The 25,853-nt window shown below is 40.9% G+C and overlaps 1 protein-coding gene across 2 annotated transcripts in view; it reads left to right on the forward strand.

Moving 5' to 3' along the window:
* Positions 1 to 23,251, forward strand: part of ppm1e (protein phosphatase, Mg2+/Mn2+ dependent, 1E) — a 31,483-nt gene extending 8,232 nt beyond the window's left edge. For both annotated transcript variants that reach the window (XM_069539676.1, XM_020085620.2), the window contains exons 3-8: positions 16,355 to 16,476; positions 19,214 to 19,413; positions 19,646 to 19,834; positions 21,280 to 21,423; positions 21,832 to 21,925; positions 22,243 to 23,251. In XM_069539676.1, the coding sequence (XP_069395777.1) occupies positions 16,355 to 16,476; positions 19,214 to 19,413; positions 19,646 to 19,834; positions 21,280 to 21,423; positions 21,832 to 21,925; positions 22,243 to 23,171 (1,678 nt within the window). In that variant the 3' untranslated portion in view covers positions 23,172 to 23,251. The remainder of the gene's footprint in view (positions 1 to 16,354; positions 16,477 to 19,213; positions 19,414 to 19,645; positions 19,835 to 21,279; positions 21,424 to 21,831; positions 21,926 to 22,242) is intronic.
* Positions 23,252 to 25,853: the final 2,602 nt, after the last annotated feature.

Consider the following 25,853-nt stretch of genomic DNA (forward strand, 5'->3'; position numbering starts at 1 on the left):
TCTGTGCTCGGCCTGTAAGCTGCAGGAACTGTCAGAGAGAACTGACTCTGAATCTCCATCACCACTGATCGAATCAGTAGCTTTTAGAAGTGAAGCTGCACTCGCTGGAGACAGGCAGCATCATTGTCAGCTCTACTGTGAATCACACTCCATTACTTTCTCATTCAAAGCTTGTTAGACCACAGAAACGATCATAATCCGCTAACTCTGAACATAATACTAAAATAAAGACTGTTTAAACTTGCGTTGAGCGTTATTCTATGTGATTTGTCAATTTTGATGTATTGGAATGCCTTTTCAACGAAGGATAAAAGTGAACAAGTTGCATAGTCTTTGTGATTTAAATCAACAAAGTGATTTGTAAGTCCCACTTTTAGATATAAATTTGAATGTGTGTACATTCAAACTCCTTCCTGTGCCAGCTTTGCTGTCACTCAAACAGTCTGTTCTGTCCGCTCACAGAATGACGTGTGTGTGACCATTAAAGAAATACCTCCGTTAATAAAAAGTCATTTCTTAGTAATTAATTTAACAATAGAAGATAAGTGTTGATGGCAATAGATTTTAAAATCACCATGACACAGATGTGTGCCTGCAAAATGAGTGGATTTCTCTTAAAAACTGTTCAGTACACTGTCTGCACTGACAGTCACCTACTTTTTATACTGTTCTATTCACTGCTGTCAACATCCAGTGATTGACACACCCTTTCTGTCTGGGCAAACCTTAACCATTATTATTCATGTCCTCTGGTTCAAGGACAAACTGGCTTTGTTTGGAACAAGCGAGCCCCTCTCTGGCTTTATTAATGAGGGCTCCCCTCAGGCCATCCAGCAGAAGTAGGATGCTGCACAGGAGAGAGGAACTGCCAATACTGAAGTGTACAGCAGCAGTAATGTCCACCTGCCCACACACTCTCATCACTCCCACTCTCCAGGGGCTGTTTCCACACAGAACTGGCGAATCTCAAGTGACCTCTTCAGTGGTAGTAAACCAGAGAAACCTGCACAGAAATAAGACAGGTTTATTGAGCAATACATTTTATTTTGGAAGATGACAATTGAAAACATAAAGCTAATGCTGATTAATGATGAAATACATTATAATTTTTGAAATATCTCCAATGCGATGATCTCTAGAATTATAAGTATTGTCAGACCTGAGACTTGTGGCCATAAAACAAAAGATTGCACAATCAAATTAGACAGTTTATAATATGGACCTGGTCCATCTCAGGTCCCCTCTTGGTTCCTTAGAACTGTGAGAACTGTGAAGACTTCTAACACGAGGCTCTGTACAGACATCAGCTCGCAGCCGGCAATTTAGGACTATGTGGTGCTGACACGGGCACCAATTACACGTGTGAAAAACATCTACTTATGCAGACATCAATTTAGGTGCATGAGGAACTGTGACACCCACTGTCCGCCCTGCTGTCCACACCAGTAGGACAGTGTAGGAGTATATCTCAAACTCAAAGCCCAACATCGGGTTGGGGAATTTGCCTGGTGGTCGAGTTGGTTGAGAGGAACGATTCCTGTCATTTTTGTCCGTTATATATCAGGCAACAATAAACTGATGGTTTAGCACAAAGACAAATAACAGTAATACATCTAGGTGACCCAGTCGTAAGGGAAACAAAATCGACTCACCAGCACTAGTAGCCAACCAGTCAACATGTACATATATATACAATATTGTATCTCATTTGTCGACTCTGTACGAACAAGGTATGAAAAAGACAATTTACTGTTTTCTTGGAGGTTATGCGACTGTATTCTTTGTTCCTGAGCAGTTTCCAGAAACCCAGCGGAGACACCAGGTATTTACTGATCGCAGACCTGAAATACATCATAACGCCCTGAAAATTGCATTTTGCCATTTTTACCCTTGGGCTATTGTATTGATTAAGATAAAAGCTTTAAAGTGTTTTATTACATTTGAACAGAGCGAAGCTAGCTGTTCCCAACTGTAGCTTCATTATTAATGGGAGGAGTGAGTGTGGTATCAATCTTCTCATCTAACTCTCCACTAATGGTGGATTTTGTTGAAATTTATATTAACATTCCTGTTCAGTCAAGTTTTGCCTGAAGGGTGGGAATCTGAGAGAGTGATCGTGTAAACCTGGATGATGGTGAATCTATGAAGCTTTTCTTTTCCTAAACATTTTCTGAGACATTTTATGCCTTTATTAGAGAGAGAGAGAGAAAATTAAGGAATAGACAGATGGGGAGGGACATGCCACAGCGGTAACCTTGTGGTGCGTAGTAGGGCACTGCAAGCTTTTCATTTCATTAAAGAGGTACATTAGCCTTCAATGAGCAGGATGAAGCTGTATTCACGGAGCAGCCTCTCGAGCATGTCTGACAATATGTTCCTCTCTCTGCTTTAATTAGAACATCAGAGGTCAGACCCACAGCAGACGCTTTAGTATCAAGGTACTGTTATGTCATAGGGTGTCTTTCTACAGCAATAATCCGCAGCTCAAAAGGAATTCTATCTCTGAGGAAATGTTGAAGAGCTTTTTGTCACTTTACAGTAGACAAATCAGTCTGTTTTTTTTCTTGTCTTTATTTAAGTGCGTGGTCTTTCAGTTTGAGAACAGGATTTATTGATTTCAACTTTTGTAATGCTTTCACTGAAAACCTTGTGCTCAAACCTTGCACTTGATCACAATATACTTTAAACTTTGAACTTGAACACCGCTTCTGTGCGCACTTGAAACATCTGGTTCTCAAATTTCTCCTCTGCCCTCTGCATTTTGGAAATTACTTGGATTTTGTTTGTGCAACAAGTCTGTAAAAAAACAACAACCAATGATTGCAGGAATTATGTTGGAAAATGAAAATTTCCCACCCTCATGGATCTGTTAGCGTTACTGTCGATGGGAAAACGGCGTTATAAGCGGCATTGCATAAACTCAGTTGAAGTAAGTTCCCATACAGGACTTTTAAAGAAGTAAAGTTGAGGACAAGCGGAGCAAATGTAAGCACAAGCAAGGGTTGTTTGAGTGCAAGCTTTATAAAATCTAAATGGGAAATCATTAAGTCCTATGAGGCAAACTGTGATTTGTGAATATGGGCAATCCAAATAAAAATAAATTGATTGATCGACATCCTCTGTCAAACTGAAAGAGACCATGCTCTTGAATAAAGACAGGAAAACCATTAATCAGACCATCTCTCTGAAGTCCCACATGCACTGTCTCAGAATGAAGCGACCTCCTTTTGGGCTGAACTAGTTTAAAAGAAAATGGATACAGATCTCATCACATTCAATGTATATAAAACAACATCTGATGCCTCCGCTGCCCCTGTGGTAGCTGCCTCTCCCCACGAGGAAGCTTTACTGCTGAACAGGCTGAGCTGTAAATGAAAGTCAACAGCACAGAAAGTGCGTTTGAATGGAATTTTCTAGTTTATTCCTAGTTTTTCATGCTACCATCTGTCTGTCCACTGGCTTTTCACTGTTTAATCAGAGCAATATGAAGCCAGGAGATTTGATCCCCCTGGAGATATACATCCTCTGAGGCTTCTGGGAACTAACTGCCTTGTGGCTTTCTAGAGCACCTCTGAAAACTAAAGCTGTTTGGGGATTTGTCTGCTTGGTTTCTCCTAAAACTTTTTTTTCTATGACTTTTCAGGCATCTTGTCTTAGAAAAACACACAGGCCTGATAATGCCTATAAATGTAAGTCAGCGTCGGGAACGCTGTGACAGTGCTTATCGTCAACATGCTGGGGTGTTTTCCATCCATCCAGCCTCATCCTCGGTTTGCCAGTTTTTATTTCTCTGTCAATCCGTATGACTTCCTCTCCTCTACGCCTCCTCGTTCTCGTCTGGTCTATCCCTTTGAAATTAGTTGCAGGAGTAATCCTTTAATCACAGTGTCTCGCAGGGATTACCACAGAGGGCAGCCGCAGCACTGCCCTCCGCCACCGCTGGCAATTGAGCCGGCAGTATACTAATGTAACCTTACCACAGTGTAACACTTTGCCTTGTGCCAGCAAGGACTTAGTAGTTTTTTTTTATAAAGAAAGTCTCTTGATGTTTGATGATGTTGTTGATTGATAGATCATAAATCTAACTCTCTCTCTAATTGTACCACAGTAGATTTTATATAAAAAATACAGTTCTTCATTTCTTCATATCAGTTGTAGAGCTGCAACAATTAGACAACAGAAAATTAACCTTGTATATCTATAACTCGCTTTTTACTTGAAGACCTGCCACTCCCTCTGATTGGTAAACCCTACATTCTTGCCTTACCCTAACCAATCGTCTCTCTCCTCAATCTAAATAGAGGCAGGAGAGGCAGGTATGGAAAAATAAATAAATGACCAATAACCCAACTGTTGGTGTTTGAACTGCATTGTGGGTATTGTAGGTGCCAGTTTCTGTCATGAGCCTGACAAAGGGGTGCAATGCTAATTCTGTCTTTTTGGCACATTTGTTGTTTTTAAAGTAGCGCTATCATCATCATCAACATTTTAAGTCTTTGACAGAATATCATTGAAACTAATGAAATTGCAATTACCTTCGTCTTTACTTTGGATTTAGCAAATATTAGCATGCAAACATGCTAAACTAAGATGGTTAATATAGTAAATTAGCTGTATATTAGCTATATATATATATATATATATATATATATATATTAGCTAAATGTTATCCTTGTCATTGTCAATATGCTCACATGCAAATTTAACTATATAAACTGGGAGACATTTGTATCATAACAGTAAACCTTCCTGGGCTGTTAAAGCTGCTCACATCAGTTACACTGCTCATTCATCTCAGAAGCAGATGGAATTGTACTGTGTGGATGAACGTTAAGGTGTTTAGTAATACGTCGTACCCTCCTATGACTGGGGAGTTGTGACTGTACCCAGCATGCACCTGAGGCTAGGGAAACACTGAGGACAGTCCATTACAGTGCTGAGAAAAACTCCCAGGCAATAGTTCTTTTGATTCTCCTGTTCACCAGAGCCATGGGAGGAAAGCTGAGCTCCCCGAGGCAAACCATGCAAACACAGAGATAATATGCAAACTCCACACAGATGGGACCAGGACTTACAACTACAGCCATCTTCCTATGCAAACTGTCATTCAACATTTCTAGTCTGTTCTAGGGATTTACCACAGTATTCACTTTACATTATGATGTGAAATTGAAACTTTGAACAATTACTATGTGAGCACAAATAAAACTACAGCTCTCATGAAAATCAAGCCGTCGATACAGGTTTAAGTATTTGACTCCTGAGCTAATATGTTGCCTTCGATGTGGCATAAATAATTGTTATTATATTTATTTATTTTCTTAAAAGTTAGAACAGTGAAGATAATACGTTGCATGTAGATCAGATGCCAACAGTAAAATCAATCTGTTGTTGCAGACTAGACTGTAAAAAAATGGAGAATCACTGGTCTTTCCAGCCGTGCATGGCTCACATTGACGTCTCTAAAACAGGCGCCTTAATTAATTTTAGCTCTGGAGAGGCCCCATTTTTGGAAGTGCAGCGACCTTCAAAAGTGTGCAGTGTCCTCCTTTCCCTCTCACAGCATTATGGACACTTTGCAGAAGCTTTTTCTGGTCTGCTGCTGCTCCACTGTAGCGGGCGTCTTCTGTGCCCATAATTCAAATGATGAGTCATATGTCTGTGGTAGATGAGCTGAATGCAAAGCAGTTCATAGTCTAGAATCCCAACATGTGTGACCTTGGAAAATGTGTTGGAAAGCCACTGAACAGAGGAGAGTGAGGCAGGTTGTCGGTTACATGACTGTGGAGGAGCCACGCATAAAGTGATTAAATTATGTCAATGTGAGTGAGCACCTGGAGAAAAGCACACACCAACGTTAAAAAGTGTGATTACACTGTACTTTCATCCTGATTACATGTTTGTGATGATTAGTTAAGTGGAATGTAAATGTAAGGTTACCTAAGGAATAATGATGATGTCATAAATAAAGGTGGAGCTAAATTACTGTGTGAACAGTTCTATCAAAATAAAATGGCTCAGTTGAAACACAATTATATCTTGTGTAAATAAAGTTATACATTTATTTTTGATGACAAAATTTACAACATACTGATTATTTCCCTATAAGTACAAGTGAAACTGTTTGGTTTTACAATAAAGGTTGCGGCAAGGTGGTACAGTGGTCAGCACTGTGGCCATTGTCACCGCAAGAAGGGTTTGAACCTGACGGCTGACCAGGTCTATGTGGGGTTTGCATGTTATCTCCATGTCTGCCTGGGTTTTGTACTCTGGCTTCCTCCCACAGTCCAAAGACAAGCATATCAGGGTAATCATCACACATCATCACAATATCCTAACAACACGGTGAGGTTTTTTTAATTTGTCTTGTTTGGTTCCACCATTTGTCCAAAACTGAAAATTATTGAATTTGCTGTCATGTAAGACCAAGAAACCCATCAATATCCAGCTCGTAACACTGGTCAAAGACTAAGATTTGTAAAATGCAGTGTCTTGATATGCATTTGTATTTTGAATAAATGTATAACAAGCTGGTTCAGTGCTGTGCCGAGCATTAACACCAGATTTGAAAACACTGAAAAGATTATGTAAAAATGAGCTGATTTCTTTGATTTTACTTACAAAGTAAGGATTTAAGATTCAATTCAAGTTGTCAAGTATTATAGGGTTTAGGTTGCTTTCAGCGCCGCAGTGCCACGCTAAGTGTGCAGGGAGCGGTTCGCAATCACCAGCATTTCATCCTATAAGCACTTTAATACTCTGTTAAAACAGATGGTCGGGATAAAGTCAGCATGTTGAGGCCTTTTCCTTTTGACAGCCTTAAATAATTTGACCTTGCTTTGCTAGGCTTTGTGATAGAATATGATAAATGATAAATGATTCAATTGCAGAGAAGATGTTCCAGCGACGGGGCAGGAAAGTAGAGGTATTCACTTGAATGAAAAAAGTCTTCAAAACGTAAAGCTGGTGATATTCTATCTTTTTATTTCCCACAACAAAGAAAACAAATACCAACAATGAATGGATTCCTGTTTTGTACATACTGTGCCATTCTGGTGTCATAAATACTCAATAGAACACCATGTCCCCAGCAGCAAATAGTCCCCAACAAAACCACAATTTCATCCTGATAAAAACTGCTGTAGCGGAGCTGGTACATGACACAAAAGTCCCATTCGTTTTCCCATTAGTGCCAATTCACAACTGGAACAAGCTTGAAATTTGGCTGGGATATAGATGTATAAACACAATCTCCATCTTAAATCAACTACCTTCTGGATCAGTTTTGGATGAATTCAAAGCTACAGTACGATTAAATGATGACGCAAGTTGAAATTATTAAAACATGGTGACCATAGTGGCTACATTATCAATTGCTACAACATCAGAAATATTAACAGAGGGAAATAATAATTCATGGATCTTAATTTAGAAAACAGGGACATTTAGGGAACAGTATGTGTGAGAAAATTGGTGTGGTTTGATTGAGTGTAAGGGAACTGTTGGCAGAGACATGCACTCCATTCCATTTTAGTTTTCACTGTAAAACCCAGTGTACAACATCCATCACCAGACAGTTGGACAAAGCTACCAGTTAGCTGGTAAACAAAGTTATACCCAATGAGCTTCAGAGGAGTTGGTTTGCATATTATGGGCTAACTGTTTCCCTTTCTCCCATTCATTATGCTAAGCTAAGGTCATTGCCTCCAAGCTCTGAATAAGCCCTTAAGGCAGACAACGTAATAAGCTTGAAAAACTATATTTTATAAATTGAGTATTCACAGACTATCATCGGTTCATTTGACTTTGTGTTGAGCAATAGCTTGAAGCAGTCAGTACTGCAGTGTTGCTGAATCAGTGATGACACTTTCTGCTTAAGACGTAGCAGCGCTGACATTTCACTTCACACAGACAACACTGTCGTTTCTGTGAAATTTGTTCAATTAGAGGTGATTCTAGGGATAGTTTGGGTCAGGACACGATGTTGCTCCCCTATAGGCTCTCACCAGTCCACCAATGATCCAGCTGGTACATTACATAATACCGCCTCAAGCCTTTCTGCAGAGCAGCGCTGGGCCTGCTCAAAAACCTCAGAGGGAATTGCATACAAGTTCCCCAGTGTATCTGTGGAGGCTGAGCAGAGGCTGGAGGCTTATCTGGAAACTGACTGCACTTCAACAGATCCACAGCCTTTTCATATACATGACACATGCAGCGGTTTACGGCTCACTCCCCCTTCAGCGTGTCACCTTGAAGTCTCCTGTTACCGACATGTCTTGCTGAAATAGTAGATCCACTGCCTACACAACAGTCTCAGAGGCACTGTGGGCCGTTACAGGAGTTTTGTGGCTGTGGAGGTTTTTCTAATTTTATGACAGATTAGACACGCCTCTCTGCAGCCAACATTGTGCATTTCATCGTAAGTGGAACACGGCATTGCAAATGCATAGAGCAGCACTCTGTGACGTCTGCAAACGCAGTTCGCCCCATCACTTCCACACTGTTTGAAGTGCAGTGTTACATCAGCGGAGCTCAGAAAACCTCCAGAGGTGCACTTAAGGTAGAATCGCTGAGAGGGCACAACACTGCACATGTTTCTGCTGGTTTTCATAGTTCACCTTCTCACTGTAGATGGTCCTGGGGATGAAACAACACATCTGTGCAGGCCTGTTCTTATTATGCAACCTTGCATTACATACACAGACGTTGTGTTTGCATGAAAAAAGTCATTTTGTGAGTATCAACAACTGCAGTGCTCCTGAGTCTATAGTAGATTCTCTATGAAAACATCTCAGGTGGTGTTGATATAAAAGAAAGTCTATGAGAAAGTCGACAATCCAATTTTTTTTCCTGGCCCACAAATCCAATAAAAGAAGAACAAAACCAACAATGAATGGTTGCTACCAACAAGTGCCAACAAGCCTGAGTCCTCTGTGCCACAGAGATCTTTTGTTGTCTAAGAACACGTCAGAGAGATACACTGATGCAGTGGATAACATGTTTCCTCACCACAAACACACACAGTAATTTATTTGGAGTCAATCCTATACACACTGTCCTGCTATTGCCAGATGCATAAAACTCTGTGTACACATCTTCATAAATCTGTTTCATTGTCACACTGGATTCACAAGCTTTGATTGCAATGTCTCATTCGCAGTATCCGAGACCGTCCTGCAACATCAAAACTGAAAAACACTCAACTTCACGTCACTTGTCAAATTTTGTTTCCCCCTGTAGCCATCTGAAGGAAAAACATCCACTGGTACTTGACAGTCTGTGACACCTGTAGTTGCAGTGGTTGTTTTATTAACTTCAGGAGCAGTAACAAGCACATTGTGACTTTGACCAACACAGTGAGCTGAAGAAAATACCACAGTCTGAATTGTATTGCTGTGCTGATTGGGAATCAGGTCCAAAAACATGGACCCAGTCCATATGAACCTATGATCGCTTTAGAAAAATCAATCGCACTGATCATCAATCAATGAAACATTTGTATGACACCTTTTGAAGAAAAATAAACAATAGGGTGGCACCTGTAAACAGTAAAACAATAGGAGATTAATACACAAAATAAATAATTATTTTTGAATGTAATAACAAGACTAGCAAGACAATTTTTAAATAAATATGTAAATAATTAAGATTAATAAAATAAATCCAACTCAATCGACACAAAAACAATTAAAATATATGTAAGGGAAAATAAACTAAGTCTAAATAATACAATTAATTCAATTCAATTCAGTTTTATTTGTATAGCGCCAAATTATAATCTCAAGGCACTTTACATAGAAGGTCAGGACCTTAACATCTTGTTTCATATAGAGAAACCCAACACTTTCCACAATAAGCAGCACTTTGGTGACTGTGGAGAGGAAAAACTCATTAACAGGGAGAAACCTCTAGAACCAGGCTCAATGTGGGCGGTCATCTGCCTCGACCAGTTGGGGTGAGCAGATAAAAATGGGGAGGAGAGGAGAGATGGGTGGAAATTATGGCCATAACAGAAAATTGAGGCCAAAGATTTAAGGCTCCGTTTAAACATATCAACATTTTCAGCTGTTCTCGGGTCCTCAGGCAAACTGCTAGTAGTGACTCTGAGTGTAAATGTGTGTAAGCTGGTCTGACACTCACACATTCTCACCACACTTTTTTTTTTTTTAACACCAGTTTACATGTGGGAAATGATTTATGCATCGCAAATAGATCTGGTCTCTGCTCTGTAAATACTGGAAAAACAAATGTTTCTTAATCCATAGCTGAAAATAGTCCCAGACAAATACAGCATTTGCTCCTATTTAAGTAAAACCTTAGTGCCCAGCTGTTTTAAAAAAAATATGAAGCATTTCAAAGACTTAGATGAAGGGTTTTTAATAATAAGTTAACAAATTCAGTTCAATCTATAATATTGTAAATGGACAATATTAATGTATTATGTAGCAAGGAGAACTAAACAGAATGACAGTTTGTAGTGAAATGTAATTATACATTTGTAACAGAGTTTTGCTTTCATTTCCAGCATTTCAGATACAGCATCAGTGAATTCCTGCCACTCACAATTGGCTGCCAGAAAGCCCGGCAACAGACTAAAGCGCCACATGGTGTGTGTGGACTGAGGAGACAAATTAATTCATCAAAGTCATTTGAAAGCCATCTCAAGGGAGAAGCCGCGATGCCATGTTTTAAGGATGTAAGGGTTACTAGCACTACTTGTATTATGTAATCCTGTTACAGCCTCTCGAGAATACTGTGTTCATGTAACAGTCTGTGTTTCAAACGCACCAACTCTAAATTTCTTTTGGAAAATTTGATAAAACAAGTACCCAGTGTGAGGCTGGGAGTCACCTGAGGAATTTCTCTCTGTTCCCAGAAAAAGGCAGAGCTGCGTTCCAGGTTTAATTTGAGGAATGCCTGGTACAAGGGACGGGGGCCTGAGGCGGAACATATCAAAAGAGCTGTTTGAGTTCCAGTGGATCTATACCCTCACCTCAGCTTGGCACGGAAAAGGTTCAATATTTAGCATAATGAAGTGGGAGCTCGTTCTGTGGGTTTGGCAACAGGACGACTGACACTATTGACTGTCAGTCACTTGCTTCTGTGTTGCTATGGAAACAACCTTGTTGTTCAACACCGGGGCTAATTCTGTAGGAAAAGAACGAGCTTGTAGAAAAGCAATGGTTTAAAAAAAAAAAAAAAAAAAAAAAAAAAAAATCATGGCTGCATGCATGAGTCATCTGCTCACACATACACTCAGAGCTCTCCGGTTTTATCCCGGCGAGCAGCCTGTCAAAGCTCCCTGCGTGATTGTAGCTAAACACAGCCACAGCACAGAGCACGGCAGAGAACAAAAGCACCACCAGACTGTGATAAGGACCATGGGAGCAGGCAGTAATCACCACTGACTCAAACATGCAGATACATTCTACTCCGAACTTTATCCACTGTCTCAGCTGTAGTACGTTTTATACTCAGGTCATACTCAGTTTCTACTGCTTTTATACACAAAAGGGTGGGAGAATATTCGAAGCATAAGTACTACAGTCTAGTACAACACCTCCACTAATTACAACCGCCATAATAAAAACGTTGGCCAGTTTAACTTGGACCTCTCTGACAGTGTCAATCAAACCGGAATGTTATTATCTGAGCCAATAAATAAATCATCTATAAAGTCACTTCCTACATGTAGAAAATGAGCTTTCTGTTTATCTGCACTGACCTTCCACAGTTGTTGGTGGTTCCTTTACATTCAAATTGTGGTTTCTGTTGCGTCCACCTTGTTATTGGTGTCTGGGTGTAGTTTTGGTTATCGTAACAGAAGCAACCGGTTGAGGTTCGGGACATGTTGAGGCTCAGGTTAAGGTGAGAGGAAACACAAATCAACTTATTCATCAGTTAAATCACTCATCTTCTTTGGATCCTCACAAAACCATGAAACCAAACAAGAATGTAAAATCTCACAGAATCTAAAACACCAAAGAAAGGCTAAATGTCAAAATGCAAAGCAGAGGCCTTAAGGTCAATAGGAAAGTGGTTATTGACACTACCAGAGATGAGCTCCCTCCCTTTATGTTAGTGTCTCTTCTCTTGTGCTGGATTATCTGGGCTCTATATGTGAGTGAGTACCATATACGCTACTTTCAAATGTCCCCATTGAAATGATGCAGTATTCATCAAGATTAAGACGTCGACAGAAGAAAAGCCACAGAAATAAAAGAGTAATGCATGTACTGCACATATAGACTGGATGCTGTGTGAAAGAAAAAGAAGACAAGCCAAGACTCTCTTCATCATGAATCAATGACTGACATCCAGTCCAACCAGTTAAACTGGCGCTGGTCATTTATCTGGTGAGTCGTGTTGTTGCAGTGTGATGGTGTGAACCGAGATTAAGCTTTCCTTTAATCCTCCTCTGCTGCACATGACCTCGCTGTGATGCACAAGCCACCGGGAGCTGTCATTGGTGCGCCGCTCGTTCTCCTGTGTTACCTGCAGCCAATCAGAGCTCTGCGGCTCAGCATCCACCCCCAACGGGCTGCCAGTGGTGGAACGAGTGAGGAGAGGAGAGACAGAGAGAGAGAGAGAGAGAGAGGGGGAAATGTAGAGAGTTTCTATGAATGGAAACATGGAGGAGAGGACACTGCTGATGATCAAACTCAAACACTGACATACAGACCCTGCCCACCTCTCCTCTCCTCATTCTCCTGTTTCCGTTGGTATTTCTTCTGTATCTGTCGTGTACTCTCAGGTGCTCCATATACAGTATTCTGTCATGTTCATGGCATGTTTTATAATAGTAAACAGTGGTAGTAAACAGGGGCAGAAAGTGCAGGCCAAGATACGAATAAACGCGCTTAAATGTATCCAGTGGAGTCCTGATTGAAACTGTAGAGAGATGGATGATATGACAGTTCCCTAAGTGAAGCCAAATCATCTTAATGGTCCCCTGGGGGCTGGCTGCAGTATAGGTCATAGGTCACCAAACCTGACATGTCAGCATATGGGACGTAGGCCAAACTAAAAAAAGCTAAATACACCTTAAATTAATTTTACTCGAAGATGCTTTCTGTAATTTTAAATTTTTGGTTTTAATTAGTTATTTGATGGTGAATCCTCATGATTGACACACAGAGGGCACACAGGGGGTCACAGGGTCGTTCTGCAATGTGCTGATTCAATTCATACAATGACTTCACAATTAGATCCGTTATATAATTTGTCTTCAGCCCTTCAAGAAGTAGAACAAGATATTTGACTATCACAGCCGCCATGTTTTCAAGGAGAGGTTTGCCCAGAAGGTTGCTATGGTTAGTGCTATATGGAGCCATGCTTTAACGACTCTGCTCCTCATGCTTCTAGCCCTTGACCCAGTTTGAGAATAAAATCAAGGACCTGACTAGAAAGTCGTTCCTGACAGAGAAGAGGGATTACAACATCGATACACATAATGCTGGACCAGGTAACTCTTAAGTATGATTCTTACCCAAAAAGTTATCAGTGGGTGTACTTTAAAAAATGTACATTTATTTAAGGTACTTCGATTAGGTGCCGCAGCCTTTATATACTGCTAGAGAGCATTTGGACCATTCCTGTTTTTCGAACTGATATTTTTCTTCCAACCACTTCATCACATGAAAAAGTCCACAAAATGAGTCAGAGAAAGAGAAGGGACAATCTCACAAGGTGAACGGGTCCTTTAAACAAGGATTCACACGTAGAAGATGCAGATTGTTTAAATATTAAGTGTTTGATTTGTGAAATATCACAATTGAGTCATGGAACAAATTGACAGGATGTTTCAAATTTGTTTACGTAAAAGTATATTCTCAAGCTTCTCAACCATTTTTTAGAGCAGATTCTTCTCTTTTCCTTCTAGCAAACAGCTTCTGTGTTGCATTTCCAGTCAAGTCTGTCATCAAAGTGGACTTCAGCTTATCTGTGTCACTCCTCTTGCTTGTTTAATTTAGTCCTGGTCCTTCAAAGATCCACAACAATCTCTTTTGTCTTGTCCACATTGTAGAGCAGGTTGTTATTGATCCACTGAATGACTAAACTTCATCATAATTCTATGACAGCACATAGTGGTCCTTCAGGATTCTGAAAACCTCTGCAGATGACAGGACAAAGTCAGAGGTGTACAGTGTGAAGAGGAAAGGTATCTTTTTTATTTTCCTGTGCTGCTTAAATATCTCCAGAACCTCCTGGATTACTGACACAAATCCCAGCAGCCTCACAAACTGTGGCCTGTCTGCGTGTCAGTAATCCAGGAGGTTCTGGAAGAACAAGCCTTCATCTCACAGCAGGATGGACTGAAATGTACCAAATACACATGATAAATTAAAGACTTGTGATTGATTGTTGACTCCAACCTGAGGGTAATAACCGCACTGCAGGGAGTCCAGAGAGTTGGGTGAGGTCTGAGGGGAACTGGTCTGTAGTCATTGAAGAAAGATGGGAGGTGCAGTTGTTTCTGTGAAGCTGTGGTGGAACCTCAGTTTTACTTTGACTCTAATTGGCTGAAGAAGCTTATTTATCCTCCTCATTACACATATGGACTCAAACGGTGGAGAAGTGACAGGAGGCCAGTCAATAATTAATCGAACCAGCAGCCCAGTGCCACCCACCAAGACTGTGTTGATCTCTTGACATTAGTGCAGCTGCATGGTCCATTGTTTTCATCTTGCTCAAATACAAAACAACTCAGGGGTAAATAATTTATTACAATTTTGCAAAATCGTACTCTCTTTTATCTTATTGTTTCATTAGTATACATTTAGTAGAATACAAGGTTATATACGTTTAAACCTTTTTTTTTTAATGTCAAGTAGTTAACAGTGTCTGTAAATATTCTGTCATGTCCGGATGGAAATTAGTTCTTCATTTAACTATTTCAGTCAAACTATCGTCACTGAAGTTATTTCTAGTTGCTTTGGTTGCCATGGTGAGAGCAGTACTTCCTGTTGTGTATTAACTTTTTCGAACACTACAACATATTGTGCCAGCAGAGAAAAAGGAGAGAGGCAAATTATGATTTCATGTATAAAGGGGAACAACATTAAAAAAAAACACTAAAGTTATATGCGTGTGGAAAATTCATGTTTTTAGTCTGTGTTGTGTGCATGTTGTCTAGTAAATATGTTTATATATATAATTTTCTATGCTTCTCTAAAGAAAAGTAATGGTCATGTTTTTATATTGTTGAAGTGACTATTTTATTCTATGAATTTGTACTTTTGTTTATGTTCACGATTTTTCTCTGGCAACACATTAAGGCTTTATTCAGCAGAGGTTCTGTCAATGTTTCACAAGACCTCACCTTTATGCTCTTGTCCATTATACAACATAATGCTCAAAGACGTAGACCCCTTAGATCCAAGTTTGTTATTTTCATTTTAAAAAATGAACCAGCCTTTGGGTCATACATTAAAATCTGCTTGACTGCTCATTGATTAAACCCATGTAATTTAACAAAGGAGCCACAGTGGTGCTTTCACACTATTTAATTGTAGAACATTTCCCTGTGTTGTACTTCAGTTCATTAATTTGGCTAAATTAAACAGTGTTATGATAGTTTCTGGTGTTCAGGATATTATCTAGCAAGCTACTGTTGCTCTGTACATTTCAGTATAGGGTTACATAGTATAGTATAGTATAATATAATATAATATAATCAATAACACATTTCAGGAACATCATATTGGGTTTAATGGACACATTTTGTAGCATTGAACATGAGCCTGGCTTTCAATTGGCCTGGCATCAATTTTGTCCAGGACATAACAGAATAAAAATGTTGGTATTTATTTTGATTATACCTAATTATATTCATATCTCCCATTGCTCCAAAGTAAACTTTGTTCCTGTCTCTTGAATAAAAAAGCCATCAAACTATATCAGTTCCGGTTTTATTTCATTTAACAGCATCCAGAAGTTGGGTTACCATGGTTACCTGCATCTGAAGGTGACATAGTTGTCTTACAGACTCACATACAACAGGCCTTCAGTCCTTCAAACGACCCCTTCTTCATCCTCCTCCTCTGTCTCCTCCCCCTCCTCTTCCTCCCTGACGCACCTTAACCTTTAGAGGAGACAGATCTCCTCTGACACAGATGCACACACAGCTTTGGCCAGATGTGTTGATCGAGCGCTGCACTCAAATAGAACTGTTCTATTATTTAATATGTGCCAAGAAAAATGCATCTGTTTAAGAAACTGATAATATATTTGCTGTTATTCTTTGTTTCTTTTATTCTACGATTAAACTGGTCACATATAAGAAGACACTTTTGCACTCCACATCAGATAATTCTGGCCCCATTCATAACTGTGTCGTCTCTCCTCTCCACAGTAACTGTCCATGCTCCCTGGCTGCAGCCCTGGCCAGAGCCACAGCAGACAGCCTCCTACAGACTGACCTCTCCATCCACCACCTCAATAAGACTGCTGAAGATGGAGCTGACCCACTACCATGTGAGTCCTCGGGGGGTTCCACACCCACACACACACCCACACACACACAGGTACAGACAAATTAGGTCTCACTCTCTCACGTCATCCTGTACACGTACACAGGCATGTAACCTCCAGGGCTTTGTCCCAGTTCTCCCCAGAAAAACTGCAATAAGTGGTATTTGACCACTAGAGGGCATGAAATTGACTGTATTGTCACAGATATACTACATCCACCATACGCCACCTCTTCATGAGTAATCCATAACATCCACATCATTGAAGTAGAATTTTTCTACATCCATTGAATTGCTTACTTTAATAGCCAATTCATTTGAAAGAAAAAAATTAAATATCACATCAACATAAGTATTCAGATCCTTCACTATGACGTTTGATATTTAGCTCAGATATTGGAGAGAAAAAACAAGTCATGAGGGTGAAGGGACTGTCCGTCTAGACTACAAAAAAGGTTTCTGATGCATTGAAGGTTCTCAAGCGCAGTGACCTCCATAATGCCTCAATCAAACAGTTGTTTGGAACAATGGTGACTCCTCCTACAGCTGTTCACCCAACCAAACTGAACAACTGGAGGAGACAGAGACACCCCCATGTAGACAACCGTCAATACACAACTTCACAGATGCAGGCTTTAAGGCTGAGTGGCTAGACAGAAGCTTCTTCTCAAAGTTTGGCCTCAATTCTATGCATCATGTCTGGAGGAAAACCAGGCTCTGCTTATCACCTGCCAAATACCATCTCAACTGTGAAGCATGGTGATGGCAGCCTCTTGCTGTGGGGGTGTTTTTTAGCGGCAGGGAGTGGGAGAATAGTCAGGGTTGAGGAAAAACAGAAGGATGCAAAGCACAGAGATATGCTTGATGAAAACCTCATCCAGAACACTCAGGACCTCAGTCTGGGTCCAACACGACATCGACCCAAATCCCACAGCCAAGACAACAGAGGACATAGAGACAGATCTGTAAATGCACAAGTTGAACCCAATTGAATATCTCTAGAAAGAGCTTAAAATGGCTTTCCAGTGATGGTACCTATCCTGACAGAGCTTGCTAGGATCTGAATGCTAGAAAATCCCATAAACAAGGTGTACAATGTCATCCTAAAATCATGTTTGTTGAACCATATGTCTACCACAACCCTCCTTCTAACTTCCTCCTTATTTGCTCCTGGCATAATTAACATGGCTGCTAGAGGTTTACTTACATTATTATGAGTTATAATAAGCTTCTAAGGACCCATCCTGTAATTTTTAACACAAGGACATTCTCGTCATACCATACACAAGAGTACTTGAGTCTGTAATCACTACCAAAGGTGCTTCAACTAAGTTCTAAGTAAAAAGTTTGAATACTTATGTGAAGAGCCATGTTTGCTGTTTTTCTCTCGTCATATCAAAATTAAAACCCTCAACTCTTGGATGAATATTATCTAACAAGTCTTTGCCAGTACACTTTGTTTTATTCACCATCTTATCAAGACTTTCATTGTGTGACACGTTTGAATTTTGATGGCCTCAAACTCACAGCTCAAACTGTTCCACACCTCGCTGTGTGTGCTTTCTCAAAGAACTTCTGGTGTTGCATAACAGCCGATCACATCCTGTTTGATGTTGCCTCATCCCACTCTTCTGTCTTATTGTTGTTGTGTCTTTTCCTCGACTCTTTGCAAGGTGTTATGGATAGTCCTTGATTTCAGATGCATTGCTGAAACACCTCCATGTGGAGCATGAGTGGGGAGAAGCTGAAGAGAGAGAAGTTCAGTATTGGGATGTGTTTTAAATATATGTACTTTTAGAAGGTGCAGGGGTGAAAGAAGCTAGACACTTTATCCATGTGTATTTCTTACCATCTGTCTCACTGAAATCAAATTTGTGATAGCAGACAACAGCACAGAGAGAGTAGACTATTATACCTGCAGCTAACATTAGTAGGTCAAGCCCAGGTACTCTCTGTCTGTGTCTTGGTTATTACTGAAGGAGCTCTGGGCTCATATCTGTCCCACTCATGGCTGTATAACTCTGTGCTATATCTCAATTATGGTTTTCTTTCATCTGCCTTTCTGAAAAAGTTAATCATCCTTTGAGCTTTGTGCATCATAACGGCACAATTTACACTGGGAAAAGAGATTTTTCACAATTACATTTCTGACACAGCAGAACAAATAAAAACAGTTTTTTGTTCAACTCTTGGCAAGTGAAATTATTGCATGTTATGGATTGCTACACATACACATACATATACCTGCCCAGTAAACTAGGGCCTGTGTTCTACTTTGAGAAAAAACAAGAAAGCACAAGCATGAAATTTGTATTTTAAAATGTTCCGTTTTCATTTTTTTACCTTGTAGTAAAATAACATAAAATAAAGTATCCTACAGTGATGAAAAATTATTTAATTACCCACCTAGCTAACATTGGCACATTCTCAGAAATGTGCATTGTTCTTATAAGTAAATCTAGGAGGGGGGTTTTAAAATTTGAGGTAGATTCTTGCCGGATTAACCCTATAAACTCACAAACTCTCAAAACTTAAACTCTGAATCCAGCTCATGCTGGCAGAAAGAGCATGTGCCCTCTATTGATCATTCACACCCATTAGTTTTCATATATTCAAATAAGATGCATGTGTACAATAAACATGTGTGTGTGTGTGTGTGTGTGTGTGTGTGTGTGTGTGTGTGTGTGTGTGTGTGTGTGTGTGTGTGTGTGTGTGTGTGTGTGCGCGCGCGCGCGCGTCAGTGATTGAGGCTGTGAAGCTGGCCCGGCTGGTGTTTAATAGACTGTTTGAGATGTGCTGCCTCTGGCTGAAGGAGCTGCCCTTCCGCCGCCGTCCACAGCCATACTACGAAACTTCCATTCACGCCATCAAGAACATGAGGCGCAAGATGGAGGACAAGCATGTCATCATCCCTGACTTCAACACACTCTTCAATGTTCAGGTAAACACCAATTGTTCACATTCCTCTGAACATGTACCACACTCACCTCTAAAGTAATTTATTCAACTTTCTAGTATTAATCTCTTAACAATTATAAACAGTTTTTACGGTTTTGCAAAATGAAGATCATTCTTTTTTTTCTTTTTTTTACAATTAACAAGGATCTCTGGTTATTCTTACAACACATGATCCCACTATGTCTTCCCACTGACTGCCATGTATTGTCTCTCAGGATCAGGAAGAACAGGCTTTCTTTGCTGTGTTTGACGGTCACGGTGGTGTGGATGCTGCCATTTATGCTGCCAATCACCTCCATGTCAACTTAGTTCATCAGGAATCCTTCAGCCACGACCCCATCGAGGCGCTCTGCAAAGCCTTCAAAGTCACTGACGAACGCTTTGTAAAGAAGGCGTCAAGAGAGGTAATCAAAACTTTTTTTAAACAACAGAGTAGTGACCAGTGTAAACCTGTTGATGATCCAAAAAAGTTAACTACAACTAGTAATCCCACTATTGCTGCAACTGCTTTCTCTTGTACTGATATTGTTACTGAGACTTCTAGTAGTGCTATGCCGTATTACATTCATCCATCCATTTTCTGCCACTTATTTGGAGTTGGGTCTTGATGGCAGGAGGTTATTCAAGGTTTAAGAATCCGGAGGTTTACCCGGGCCAGATGAGATAAATAATCTGTTTAGCCTGTTCTGACTCAACCTTATAGTCTCCTGCCAGTTAGATGTCCCTGTCTGAGCTCCTTATCCGATCTCTGAGCCGCCAATGACCACAGGTCAGGGTTTGATTGATTCATTGAAAGCTTTGCCTTCTGGTTCAGCTCCCTCTTACCAACAATGGTCTGGTACACCATCTGCATTAATACTGATGCTGCATAAATTCACTTGTCAATCTCACTCACACATTTTACCCTCAATCATTAGATAGAGATAGTTAAAAACTCCTTCTCTTGGGGCATAAAAGGGGGACTTGGTCTTAAGCTTATTCCCTCTCACATGTAGACTGAATGTGTAAACTCCAACAACCCCGACTGTAACCAACAGCAACTCTTTACCCTACAGCAAGGATAAAGAGTTTTTTCCATGAACAGGTCAAAATCTGTATTTCTCCTTCTGGATCTGAAGTTTGAAAATCGGTCAGAGCCTCCTTTCCAGCACTTTGGCAAATGCTTTCCCAGGGAGGCTGAGCAGTGTGATACCCCGATAATTAGAGCACACTTTCCAGCCTCACGTTTTAATTTTGGAAACTACCACCCGAGTCTGCCACTCCACAGGCACTGTCCCTGACCTTCATGCGACATTGTAAGGCATGTCTGCCAAGACAGCCCAACACTTAAGCATCTTACAGAGAATCTCATCCACACCTACTGCCTTGCCACTGATGAGCTTCTTGACCACTAGACTAGAGTCAGGCTTGCTCCAAGTCATCAAAGCCTGCCTCATCTTTAGAGGGCATGTTTGTCAGATTCAGAAGTCCCTCAAACTGTTCAAAGTCAGTTAATAAACCACTAATCCCAGTCTGCTGCTATACATAGCCGGGGCTAAATCCTGCTTTCCCTTCCTGAGTCATTTGATGGTTCGCCAGAACTTCCTTGAGGCCAACTGAAAGTCCTGCTCCATGGCCACCCCACTCTCACACATGCATGAGAGGCGCCCACATCTGCACAAACATGGTTTATGTTGTGGCCAATCGATTACTAGTGCAGTAGTTCAACAACAAAGCACCGCTCAGGTTCAAATTGGACATTCCATTCCTCCTAATCATCCCCTCTCTCCATCTTTTCCTTCATCCAGCAATCACACAAATTTACAGCTTTCGACTTGAACACTGTAAGAAACATGTCTTTGTTTGGCAGAACTTGCGCTGTGGCACGACAGGCGTAGTGACGTTCCTGAGGGGTCAGACCTTGTATGTGGCCTGGCTGGGAGACTCCCAGGTCATTCTGGTCAGGAAAGGACAGGCCGTGGAGCTGATGAAACCACATAAACCAGACAGAGAGGTAGCCATTTACACCTGCACACTTATCTTCACAAATCTATAATTTCCACTTGATTGAGATGAAGAACCAAAGCCCATAGTTCTTGAATCAAGAATTATTCAGTAAACAATAAAACAGTATGATATGTTTTTCTACTGCAAACTGAGAACATCATTCATCGTTTTGTTCCAGGGTTCTTTCTGCCTTTTTGAATATTTGTTTATTGTACATATTCAGTCAAAAATCACCATATGTGGTAGTTTATTGTTTTTAGAGTGTGATTGGGTAGACTATTACTTTAAGTCCACAAGCACCATTTACAAGAGGTAAAGCACCATTCATTTGCTCCAGGAAATAGAAGGATGCACCATGTGACAGTCATCACCATTATGACCACTAAAGCCAGTTGTGCTTTGTGTCTCTCTGCAGGATGAGAAGCAGAGGATCGAGGCTCTGGGAGGCTGTGTGATCTGGTTTGGCACATGGAGGGTTAATGGCAGTCTGTCTGTATCCAGAGCAATAGGTAAAGGATTACTACATTCAAATACTCTGTACCACATGTAGTATATTAATACACTTGACTGCGATATTTGTTTTTTAATGCCTTTTATCACATTTTTGCTCCCAAACATTTCATGGAAATATTTCAGAAGTTCAATCATAAAGAATTATAAATATTTACAGTAGCATGTGAAGGTAGTCACTTTGACAATTGATGTTGACATAAAAAACTAAGATGTCTGTCTCTGTCTGACAGTCCACTCATTCCACTAAAATTGTAAATTTTGCTGTCATAAATGTTGTTATGAGAAGGATCTAACCTGTTACCTATGTTGACAGGGGACTCAGAGCACAAACCCTACATCTGTGGTGATGCAGACCATGGTATCTTCCCACTAGATGGTTCTGAAGACTACCTGATTCTGGCCTGTGATGGATTCTGGGACACAGTGAATTCAGATGAGGCAGTGCGGGTGGTCAGCGACCACCTCCAGGAGAACTCTGGAGACACGACCATGGTAGCCCACAAGCTAGTGGCCTCTGCTCGTGATGCGGGCTCAAGTGATAATATCACTGTCATAGTGGTCTTTTTGCGGGACCCGCGCTCCCTGCCACCCACCAGCACAGAAGACGAGGAGGAGGGGGTTGTAGAGGGGCAGGTGGAGGAAGAGGAAGTAGCGGAGGTGGAGGAGGAGGAACAGGAAGAGGAGGAGGAAGATGAGACAGCCAGGGTAGAGCGCAGCGGTGAAGGAGGGAGCACTGCAGACATTGGGGGGAAGAGTCGTGGAGGATGGCCCCTACAGCAGTGCTCGGCACCTGCTGACCTCAGCTATGAAGACCGAACGGACTCGTTGACAGACAGAACTAGCCTCAGCCTACTCGGGCCATCACTTGAGGGCCGTATCTCCTTGACAGGGGGCTCACGGGAGCCCTGCTCTGGCTTTAGCCCTGACCTCTTCACAGCCTCCCACATCTACCAAGTAGAACGCCCAGTGAGGCGCAGGTCTTGTATTCCTTTTCAGGGGTCTAGCATCTCTAGCTTTACGGACCCACTCTGGCCCCAGACAGCCATGCTTTTAGGCCAGGCAGTGAGGAAAAGCCACAGGCTAGGTTATGGTAGTCGCCAATGGGGCCGGAGGTGGCCAGGCAGATCTAGGGAGCAGTTAGGCCTATTACCATCTGGTCACTTGCCACCCCACATGCAGCGCTACTCCAACTGGAGGCCTGGAGTGGCAGTGCCTCACCTGCCCCATGATGCTATCATCTGAAGAGATGACCCAAACCAAACCATCTCCTTCATTTATTCAGTCCTGCTCCCTGCCCCTCAGCCCACCCACCCACCACTGCCTTCAACACCACATCTTTCTTTGAAAGTAGATAGTTGTGGCTCCTGCAGTTATTATGTGATTATTGAGTCTGTCAGAAGAGTGGTGCTCAGTGTCCTCAGCCAAAATGTTACCAAATGTAAGCTGGCCCACTGAGCACAGGCCCTGCTCTTTAATGCTGTAGGTAAAGTGCAAAACTACATCCACTCCATTGTGACCACTGATCAGTCAAAAATGAAGCCTGAGCTGGAAATACAGGTTAATTAGATGTGTTCAGACTGAATATGAAAGGAATCTTAGAAGCGGCACAAAACACTGTAACAGATAAGAACAAACAGTAAAAGGTAGGCAGTGCCAATTAAGATTTGAAAACATTTCAACTTGGGCAAACTGTGTGACTCTTTTTGAACTGTGATGAATGAGAAAGTTTAGTCTCATATGACAAGAACAAACCTGAGCTACAGGTTAACCTTGAACTCTGAGTTGTCATGGGAAATGTACTTTCAGTGCATGTTGTTAGCTTGCTGGAGCTCCTCAGGGCTAGTTTAGGCAAAGGTTCACTTCTTTTCAGTCTGAACAGTAGTTCAAATTCTAATGCTTGGTCGCTCCACTCTTGACAGTGTTAAGACAGACATTATGTCAGTTTAAAACAAGAAAATATTATCTCACCACTTAGCCCGCAGAGGGTAGAGTATCCACCACATGGCCAACACTATGTGAACACGAACTTTGCACCCCTATCTGTGTTATAGCTGAATATGTCACTGCATGATTGTTGTTGTGTTATAGGACCTTCCACTCTTCTTTAAAGGATTTCTTCCAGAGTTTGGAACCAAGATCATTTAGCCATGTTTAGTGATGTCAGGTAAAAGTAGCGCTAACTGCAGTTAACAAAGGTAGCACTGATATTAATATTCTACTATACAGAAGCAATGATAGGTTCTTAATTTACACAAAATTAAAGTACACAATTTCATAAGGAGCCTTTGAATTTGGTTATTAAAGAAATAAAAGAAATATATTTACTGAATGACAGAATTTTACAGTTGAAAAACTTGTCAGTGCTCCAAACTACTACACACCATTGCCCTGTTATAATTACTAAGCTATTATGAGCCAAAGATATTGGCCATGCTGATGAATCTGTCTAGTTCAGCTCTAGTTTAGTTGAAAAAGTAATGATCCTTTACTAAACTGTTACCATATAGTTGAAAGGACCTTGCCTAATATTAGCACAGTAACAATGAGTTTTCCCCCCAGTGGAGCCAAAGGGCTGAGACTAAACCTTGAAAAACACTTTGAAACAAAAAGTACAAAAATACTTTTGTTTACTATCACTTAATTGACCCTTTCACACACATTTTTCTGAGCCTTTTAGCCGTATTATAGGTTGATTGTACGATCACCCAGCTTTAATATTTTATTTTCTGTCAGTGGGGTATAAATGCAGGATGAGGCAGCACATTGTCTTTTCATCATTTGTCTTAAGACAACTGTCGAGAATGTCCACGACCTAGCATTATATTAGGCACTTGCCCAGCTTCCCTCTTTGTCCTCTCCGCGATTCTTCCCTCACAGTTAAATAAAGTTCATGGAGGAGGACGGAACAACTGCTGCTCCTGGTTTCTGAGACTGGAAGCACACGCTGTTCTGCCCCCTCTCATAAAGTCACTGACCCAGCCATTATCAAGCCACATTTTGTCTACAGATAAAAGCACTTAACACCTGATTATAAAAGATTATCAGTCACTTACCTGAATAAAGGCTTAATGTTGTGCAGTATTCCAGATGGGGATATAACCCTGGGATAATGTTTTTTTGAGGGAGTGGAAGGAGTATTTAAAAATATATTTTTGTTATATAGTTGCTGTTGGGCCACATAGTTATTGCAAGTATTTCAAGTGTATTGACCTTCACACAAAACCTGGTGAACAGAAGCAGGCGTTTTCCAGCAGGCTTGATGAATGCACAACTGTTTAACGTTGGAATGGGATAGCTGCAGAACACGTGCCTTCCATATGTGTTACTAAAGCCTACTCTCCATACACATAAGCTCACTAATTATTTATTATCAATTAGAATTTATATTAATATCACAGTTGAAGACAAGTCTGGCTTGTGCATTCAAAGGAATTGTTCGACATTGTGGAAAACATGCTTAATCACTTTATTGAAGATTAATGCCAAGCGAAAGTAATCATATACAGACTGAAGCTTCTTATTTAGCGTACAGATATGAGAGCGGTATTCATCCTTTCATCAAGCAAGTGAATAAGTGTATTTGCCAAAATGTTGATTATTATTTCTAGCGCTATAGTCCTCTGGAAAACATGAAGAGAATCTGCCCCTTTTCGGGGTCCTCATTAGCCTGAGACAAGAGAACAAGAGTTTTCTATCTGTAAATATAGTTGTGGTGTTAACAGCTTCACAGTTACAATAGTACACGCAGCAAACATCTCAGTCATCACAAACTCCAAGATAGATCCCTCTGTCAGAGTAGTCCACTGAGGCCGGCTCCCATGGCCCCACAGTGTCTCTATAATTGGATTTTCCTCAGATCTGATCTAGATCCTACAACGGAGTGCCCCCCTCTGTGCTGTCGAACATGCTGCTGACAGGCCTGCA

This window comes from Paralichthys olivaceus, chromosome 15 (genome assembly GCF_024713975.1).
Source record: "Paralichthys olivaceus isolate ysfri-2021 chromosome 15, ASM2471397v2, whole genome shotgun sequence".
Taxonomy (NCBI): domain Eukaryota; kingdom Metazoa; phylum Chordata; class Actinopteri; order Pleuronectiformes; family Paralichthyidae; genus Paralichthys; species Paralichthys olivaceus.